Source organism: Crassostrea angulata, chromosome 3 (assembly GCF_025612915.1).
Source record: "Crassostrea angulata isolate pt1a10 chromosome 3, ASM2561291v2, whole genome shotgun sequence".
Classification (NCBI taxonomy): domain Eukaryota; kingdom Metazoa; phylum Mollusca; class Bivalvia; order Ostreida; family Ostreidae; genus Magallana; species Magallana angulata.
The window spans coordinates 51,335,038-51,344,701 of record NC_069113.1 but is presented as its reverse complement, the minus strand read 5'-3'; the positions used below and the strand labels follow the sequence as shown (position 1 = coordinate 51,344,701).

Below are 9,664 nucleotides of genomic sequence, written 5' to 3'. Positions count from 1 at the left end.
TGGTAACACGTATATATAAGAAAATCAGTGAAAAATGAAAGTTGAATCAGGGGTACTAAGGCCAAAAAAAATTTCTTCCAGCCCTGGGCGCCGCCATCTTGGCAGCCATTTTGTTTTTAAAAAGTTAGTTCGATCATTGATTGATCAGTACTTATCGATGTTTGTTGCCCCTAAACTTGATTTAATAAGTTCCAGTGTTTCAATAGAAGGTAATTCGAATTAAAAGAAATCAAAATGGAAACCAGATAATTTTCAATAGTGCATCAATCAAGAAACACGACATGTTCTATGTATGTCTTATCAAATTATCAGATGGAAAATAAAAACATTAACGTCAAGGAACTGATCTTTTAGATACCGAATAAAGTATTTAAATTTATTACAGCGGCATTCATATGAATTAAATTGATAAACAATAAAAGAAGAAATAAAAAATAGTTCGGAATAACGTTACTCTCTTCGGCTGTTTCCGAAGACAAAACTTGAACGTTTTACGTATGAAATATGATAGACTGAGCACGCGACGTTTAGTTAAACTTTGGCTAATGATTTGAGTAGGCAACCAGGCGGATCCTACTGTGTGCGTTTCAAATAAATTTTATTCTACAAAAATCAAACTGCACTGTGTTAAATCTGCGCTCGGTCCAACGGTCACACCGTTTACATATTATATAACGTAAAACGAAAAATATTATACCTATTCCATTAAAAAAAAATATTTGCTTCCATTCAATGTTCTTTACAATGGTTCTAAATTGAGTTTAAATTTAAATAAATAGTTTAATAGCGAGCGCAGCTCGCCGGCGCGCAGCGCCGGCGCGAAGCGAGCTCTACCGGCAAGGCGTGTGTGAATAGAAAATTCGGACTAGTTGCACATTCATTCAACGGATTTTTCAGTAAATCGGACCAGTAATGCATCGTTTTAATCGTCCCAGTAGTTCCCTGTAATCATGGCAATTTTTATCACTTCACACTCTCACGAGAATCGGCAAGACAAATTTAGACAGTAAAAACAATAACGATGTAAGCGACATACAGTCAATGTTACCTCTAAAGTTCACCTCAGTACACTTTCAATCAAAAATAATCGTGTGACGTCACAAACGTTTACACATTGATCCGATATATTTTTTCGGAGTCAGTAAATTTTGACCCACAATTCATAGTACCAATGGTTTCCAACCTCACGTTCCAACATCACGTTCTCCCGAGAATCAAAGTAAAACCTTTGAAAAGTTTATAAGGTGTAATTTTAAGAACATCATGCTTTTTAAGTAAATAAAACAGTATACTTCGCATACTTTTATTTCTCAGGGGAGTTTTAAAGAGTAAGACGACACTTAACCAACGTCAGCTTTGACGTCACAATTAGCACTGATAAGGGGAAATTTCTCTAATTGAATTTATTGTAAATCTGCTGAAATGACCAAAATCCTCTTAAAATCTTGCAAAGGCTAAGATAAAGAACAGCTGACGAATAAGGACATTTCTTCAGATACAGGAAACAGTTGTAAATTGCACTAATTTGGATGAATGCTCACAAATATTTTATTCACTATAATTACGGTAATTTCCAGAAGCGTAACGTTTTACGTAGCAGCGCCTTTTTTAAAAGGGGGTGGGTGGGTGGATGGCAGCCTCATCCAAAAAATCTTTGCAAGCAAAAAGAAAAATAAATCATGAAAATTCTAATCTTTCAGCTCTTTAGCAGTTCAATGGTTTCTTTATTTTCACTTCCATTTATTACATGCGGGGGGGGGGGGGGGGGATGGGGGGACAACACCATGTTCTTTTAACATGATAAGCAAATATTTTTAAGCGTAAATTAAAAATAAAATTGAACATTAATTATTTTTTTTTAAGTGGAGGGGCAAATCCATGGTAAGTCGATTTTCTATGTGTAAATTGACAAAAATGAAAAAAAATTTTAGCATGGGGGGAGCTCTATGATGAGTCAAGTTTTATATTTAAGTTTAAGAAAAAATGTCTACTGCAAAAAAAAAGGGGGAAATCAATCAGTCAATCATAATCACAATCACTTTAAAAGAGGAGGTGCAGTGCAATGAATATTTATATATTAAAATATTTATTATTTAACAACATTGTATCTGAGATTAAACTATTGTTCTACATATAAATAAATAAATTATAACAAATCTTATAAACTATGAATAATGAAAAAATATGTATGTTTTATTTTTTTGCCTTCAAATTTCACGTTGTAAATTATATTTTATTGATTTATTATAATTCATTGTTTGATCACATGCTGTGCTCGCCCCAACGGTCGCACCGTAAAACATATTATCACGAAAGTTGAGAGAGAGAGAGAGAGAGAGAGAGAGAGAGAGAGAGAGGGCGTCGAATAAAAGAAAGACAAATCTGGCACGTGAAAGAAAAGAGTGGACGAGTTATCTTTTCTTAGCGTCATTAGTATCACTCGCTAGGTAGAGCTATAAGGTAGATACGAAATAGTCCTTAATGTACTATTGGTTAAATAATTAATTATTGTCGGTTTTTAGAGTACGGAATTCAACCGATTTTCAGAATACAGGTTATACGAGTTTTGAACAAGTTCCACATTGAAAAAGCACTTTCATTTCGATTTAAATGGTGTATGAATATTTTGTTCACAAAGTTTAAAGGTCAAATGCGAATGGCTTCACAAAAACATTTTACCTGAGGTGAAATGTTGAAAACATGGCATTGGTCAAATCGGGATAATTTAATTACAAGGAATGGTTAATCGATATTTTGGATCGGATTTAATTGCCAGGGATATACTGTGATGTACAAGTGTCAAGGAATATGTAGTTAAATTGTGCGTTGGTTTTAACTTAAAAGTTATTGAGTCTGATCCGCAATTTAAAAAAATTTCATTCCGAAGAGGAATGTCTTCTGCATTGTTTGATATTGAACAAATAATGCAAGACCAGGCAGGCTTATAAATAGAATGGCTGCCGGAGTTAATTTTATGGAAACACCCCTCGTGTTGTGGGTAAGTGTCTTTTAAAACTCAATTATTACACCGCATAATAATTTTATATTTGAATCGAAACCACAGCGCACTTTTTCTACCTTGCAGGTGGAGACATTCCGAAATGGTCGTGCCTTGGAGTTCAAAGACCTCTGTGACGGGGTCTTTTTAAACGATGTCATGCTGCAAATGTAAGTAAAAAAGATCAACAATATGATCCTCTCAGAATCCCATTCACTGACATGCATTTGGACATGCTTCAAAGTAATATTATATTCCCCTCCAGTCCCTACATGGAGTGTCATCCTTTTATTTTGCACACCTTTAATAGATAACAGTATTTTGACACTGTATCTTACAAATAATTGTCAGTACAATTTCTTAATATATATGAAAAAATTCAATGTTCTATTTTATCAAATGTTTTTACTTTTACTATCATATCATGGCATTGCTTAAATTAGACTATACATGCTTTATCATTAAATCATTAAAGTGTCCCACTGACGCAGAAATACTGGTGGCTATTAGGAATATGCATTTGATTAAGGAATTTGCATGTCTTCGACCATTGATTTTTTTCTTTGCATGAAGGAAAATAGAAAAATCTAGTGTGGTCAGCTAGCCAGTCTAACAGTCACCCTCACTCTTTCATCAAGGGGCTAGTTCCTCGTGCCACGCTCCCATTACAGCTGAGTGGTTCGGACTTAATAAAATTTTTACCTCTGTGTCAACTGGTGCAATGAATTTTTATTTGGTCTTGGCCTGAAGCCAGATTGGCAATATTATTACTTATGAAATAGTTCAATTAATACCCGTAAAGATTAAATTCTTTTAGGCCTGTACTACAGATATACCTGTAAATATTGAAAATTTAAATTCACTAGGATGTGAGTCAAAAGGTATAGAGGAAAGGAAATGACGCATGTTTATGTTTACAAACATTTACTTTGACATTCTGTATAGTATAATTTAATGCTTTTTGAATGAGTCCAGTTCGATTCAAGTGGATTAGCATTTCAATAAAAATAAGTTAAGGTTAACTTTTCCAATCCTAGAACTTAACTGACAAAAACAAGTGTGTTGAATTTATGGATTAATACTAACTATCCTTGATTACGTACTAGTGTGCTCAAATATATAGCACTATATTACTGGTATATGAGGAGATAAATACTTTTATTTTCACATACTGGTAAATGTAATAACATTTTATATAAAATATTTTTTTTAATTTTATGTATCTTGGATTTATAGTGATTTGAAAAGGTTTAATTTGTTATACTTGTCAATTAAAGTTGAAGATTTTAGAGAGTCCCTAGGCAACATTAATTTTCAGTTCACTGTTTCATTAAGAAATTAAGTTCACTCAGCTGTAACAGTGTGTGGAAATCAGGAAATGATTCAATGATGGAATCGGGGCTCTGAGGCTGAAAGAACTTGCAATTGTCAGAAATCACTGGAGAGTGACGGGGTTTGGGAGGATCGAAATAAGACTGTGTATTGACTTGTTACGGTGATTTAACAACGAGAACAAACAAACAATCACTTGTATCTCAATATTTGATAAGACCCAGATAAGACCATGTCTCAAGCCACATAGTCCCTCCAGTAAACAATGGTTCTGTCATCACTGGAATATCCCTCACCAAAGTCCAAAAGAAGACGAGGCCAGAAATATAACATCAGTTATTCCTTTTTGTTGTTTTAGTACTTTTGACCATGTAAACTAATATTATTTCAATAAACGTCACATTTAAGGACGGGTATATAGGTACATAGAATAACAACAAGTTTAAAGTATTCTTTGTCGATGAATGGACATTGGCCTCTATTCACACTGTGAACAAGATTTTAGGGGTTGGGATCTTGATAAGAGGGTCCATTCTTTATCTGAACAATATTTGTATACCCGTGTCTGATGTACCTGTATAGGGAGATGAATATTTGCTTTTTATGATTAAGTATTGACTCTTGCCGATGGAATGACCATGATATTTATATTTACTCTTTCCTGTGATCTGTGTAGATCATGTAGACTGTGACAAACTGTTAGATATTGGTCCCAGTGTCTGTAAACACACAATGAGATTCCCAATAATCAGCAGATACATATAATCAACTGTACAATGTACGTAGGCTGTTTGATCCTGTATCCATATGATGGACTTATTCCCATCTCCAACCAGTTTACAAAAGATATGATGTATCATGTATCTTAGATATATAATACTTAATTACCGGTATGTTATTTGAAATTTCTTTCTAGTTTGATTTATTTTTAAGGCTATAACTGTTCGTGTTCCTACTTATGAAGTGTTTTTTCTTAATGATGACACAAAAACACATTTTGTCGGCTGGATCGCATTGTATCCATTAGTAAAGGCTGAAGTGCACTAAGTCTGTCTACCATAACTCCTTGTAAATACCAGTAATTGCAAAAGAGCATTAGAGAGTCCAGTACTGTCAAAGACAGATATCAGACATATCATACCCCCTTAAACTCTCTGTCTGGTCCAAAAATGTCAACATTTAGATAAATAATTGTAAATCCAAATTCTTGTACAAGTATATTTTAAGTTTGCTCTCTCTCTCTCTCTCTCTCTCTCTCTCATGCTTGTTCTAAATGTGTATTGTGATTTTTGCAGTGACCCCCGTCCCATCAACTACCAGAATGTCAACAGGGCGGTGGAAGATGTTAACATCCAGCTACATAACTGGGAGATCCTCATCAGGAACGTGAGGGCTTATTATGTGGTGAGTATCACAACCAGAAAAAGATGCAAAATCAAAGTACTGGAAGGATCAACACTTGAGAAGCACATTTTGACATGAGAATTACATATATATATGAAAGTATACTAGATATGTATTGGAATTAGAATAGGAAAAGATTTATCGTTCACATGGTGAGCAACAGTAAAGGAGCAACTTTCCTTTGAAATGGCTTGGTTAAGATGGTCTAACTCTGGTACATAACAGTTGTGAGTTGTATTAGTTCAGATAAGGTTGAGATATTATAGAAAGACAATACTTGATTAGTCAAAATTAAGTATCACATTATATATATATATTATATATATATATGTACATTGCAGTCTGAAATGACTTTCAAAGTATTTACTTGGCAAGTTGTTTGTAGGTGGTTGTATATTATAGTTGTATATACTAAATATAACTTGTGAGATTTTGGAGTTTCAGACAATGTTTTTTAAAGTACATTTTTCTTTTAATATTTGGCATTTTTATTAGGAAGAATCAACTGTCATGTGGTTAGATAGATACATACTTAGGAATTATAGCCTAACATTTCAATGCCAACTTGTCAGAATCTTGGGATGAATGGCCATACAGAAAATTGTTCTGTCTGAACAGTTATAATTGGATTCAATAGAGGAATGTAAAATTTTTACCATTCTTAGTAAATAGTTGTAACAAATAGATGGGAATTTGGTAATACAGAAAGATTTAAATGAATAATGGATGGGTGATTTGGACTGATAGAAAAGGCTGGTGTGGTGTGGTGAATTACATGTTCTGGATGACTGAAGTAATGGCCCTATACTGTCAATGCATTAAAAAGCCGTACAGGAGATGGCAACTGGTGGAAACACTATCTTGTTGGTCGGAAATCTCACCTTTATTCCTCAATTCTTGCAATGAGTCTGAGGAATGCTTCAAGTCCTAACTTGCTCACCTTATAACAATCACAGGTGTAATGTTGTGTATTGATAGAGATGAAATTAACCTGTCAGTGTTTTCAGAACAACTACAGTTCATAAATCTCAGGCCTAACTAGGCTCAGGACAAATAAGTTGTTTGGCTGGGGAGTTCATTTTTGAAGTTTGAGTATAGTTTGAAAATTTCTCATATAAGAATAAAATATTCATAAGTTGAACGGATTTTATGTTCCTTGATGAAATTAATGAAAAATGAGGGATCAATTTGTAAAGATTTATACTTCAGAGACTCCTAGCTTGAGCAGTCAAATAGAAAATCTACGAGTTTAAATGAAATTACAAGTTCATATGCTCAATTAGATTAATTTAGTTTTTGAGTATATCAATAAAGTACAGAAGTAAATAGTAGACTTTTCTAAGATTTCGTAATTGAAATTGACACATAATGTCAACAAGAATTTCATGAAGGTTATTAATTGAAATATTTTGAGCAACCTTTAAGTATAGGATACTAGTACTTTAAGATAAAAAATTGACAACATTTTAAAGAAAGTATAGATCTATATAAACAGGCACTGGCTCAGACAGTGAAAGGTAGAGAACTATAATGTAAACTTTTCTTAACACAGGTGTTTGAATTAATTGAAATTCAAGACCCCACATATACCGCTAAATCTGATACGGAGTGTTTGCACATGTATGTTTACATGTTCATGTATAAAAGTGTGCTTTGATTTACATGGACTTTGATAAATACCTGTAAAATGAGATTGTATTATGAAATAGATTGCAAGTTTACACTGGTGGATGATTAAAGATAAATTTTTTTTTTAAATCTATGCAACATGATGATTCAGATATATACAAAACAATCAGAGAGCATATATCAAGAAAATTCAGACAACATTTATATTCGGTAATCTTAGTGAATGTGATCATAAATGAACACTTTGTCTATAAACACATATGTGAAGGATCTATTTTAAGGGCTGGTTTGATATCAATTTATGATATATACAAGTTTTATGATATATGTTAAAAGAAGGGTATTTATCTTATCTGTGGGTTAAGGGGGTGTCAAGAATGATCAGTACAACCCATAACAGTACATTCCATTGATGTCCTCTTCTGAAGGTTTTACTGCTTTATGGCTGTGTTCAAGTGACACTAGTGACCAAATATCACCAGGATACTGTAAATTTATAACTAACTGTGTAGGTAGTGTTTACAGCACCCGATTACCTGGTAATATTAGCTTATTGTCTAGATAAACAACCAAAGTGGTGTTGAAATCTTTCTGAAGAGATTGCGAGACCCTTCTCACACCATAAGAAGACGTGCTAGGACAGTGGTATTTATGGCATATTGGACAGTGTCTGCAGTATTCTTGAGGCTTGAAACGAAGGCTTTGGGTCGTTGAGATATAAATTGGATCCCAAAGTTTAGGTCCATTGTTTGCCTGTAAATTTTAGCATGGCTTGTTAGAGGCAGACAGGAGATAAGATTGGTGAAGTCCAATATTTCACCCGACTCTGACCTTATCTGGGGAGGCTTTATGGGGGAAGCTTTAGGAATCAATGTGGCCGACTACAACAAAAACTCCATGAAGGACTGGGTGTCTTGTGGCAGTAATTAACGGGCAAAAATCTCATCAAGGTGTTCTTTGTTGATACTCACAAAGGAAATTACATGGAAGAATATTAGTTCAATGAAAATAATACCTGTCTCTTCAAAGGAGCAATATGCTTTTGTAAAAACTAATAATGGTAGTCTGTATCTCACACTTTTAGTGAAGAATGCTCTAGAGACTCTTATTACAGAAGATACAAGAACGACAGAAAGCATATTTCAATTGGTTAGATCGTTCAAGAGTTGGCTATGCTCCCTTTTTTTTTTATGTATATATAGCTTTTGAATTGGGGAAAATCCAATTGTGTTTTTGGTGTTTGAATTGTGTAGCAGAGTGAAAGAATGGTATGTCAGTGTTCAGTTCTATCCAGATCTAGATTGTAAAGATTAAAGGTCCAACATTATCTTAATGAACCTAATAATAAGTCCAACTACACACACACATACTCGTTCCATGAAGTCATGAAACAGTCCCGCAAAGTGCCAATTGTTACATTATAGCCAATACACGTTATGAATAAAGAATTATGACCATTTAAAGCCAAAAACTATTTCAGAGTTATGTGAACCACTGCCAAAGGTAGGCTTGACAATGTTGATTAAAAGCCCCCAGAAGAATATTGGATGTTTAGCAGACATTCCTGGGATAATCTGTTCTGTTACGGGAGAGCTGGTGTAACAGTTCCTCAGACAATGGCTGTGGCACTGATGATGTAAGGCCCAGTAACAAAGAATTAGAGGGGATTCCCTATCTTGTTTATCTTCAATTAAACAATCAATAAAGACAACAGATTCCTTTTACTGAATGCTGTCAGGCTCATGATGACCCTGGGATGATCTGTGTAGTGAAGCCTATAATGATCTTGTTATATCACGGCTACATAATCCCTGACTGTCTCTGTATGGGGTTACACAACACTAACTGTATCCTGTGTGACCATCAGTCTAGCCCTATTCTCTGGGGTTTTGGGATTTTCTGGGGGACACCTGACAGAAAGATGTTTTTGCAGCCTTTGTTTTTATGAGGGGTGTAACTCTCTTATGTCATCTATTAATCCATTGTAATCTGGTGATTGTACAGTGATCTAATGATCATAAGGATAAAGAATCACCCCCTCCTGTCTTTTTTATTGATGGCTTCATTTTATTCATGCAAGTCTGCTGTTTTTTTAATTTGATGGTTTTTTTGTATGTGTAAGAATTGACATTAATATAATTGTGTATGGTATCTAAAGAAAATTTTAATGAAATGAAGAAAAATCTACATAGTTTTATTGCTTTAATTTCCCTTTCAATTAATAAATCTAATCAGGGTGTATTGCTATCACTGAAGGTTGTGGTGTGGGGAGAAATTAATGGAGTTTCTGGGATGCTTCAT

At 34.1% G+C, this 9,664-nt stretch overlaps 1 protein-coding gene across 6 annotated transcripts in view; it reads left to right on the top strand.

The window, feature by feature from the left end:
• The first annotated feature begins 2,635 nt into the window (after window positions 1–2,635).
• Window positions 2,636–9,664, top strand: part of LOC128176279 (girdin-like) — a 33,902-nt gene continuing 26,873 nt past the window's right edge. For all 6 annotated transcript variants that reach the window (XM_052842500.1, XM_052842503.1, XM_052842502.1 and 3 more), the window contains exons 1-3: window positions 2,636–2,998; window positions 3,086–3,168; window positions 5,626–5,734. In XM_052842500.1, coding sequence (XP_052698460.1) covers window positions 2,954–2,998; window positions 3,086–3,168; window positions 5,626–5,734 — 237 coding nt within the window. In that variant the 5' untranslated portion in view covers window positions 2,636–2,953. The remainder of the gene's footprint in view (window positions 2,999–3,085; window positions 3,169–5,625; window positions 5,735–9,664) is intronic.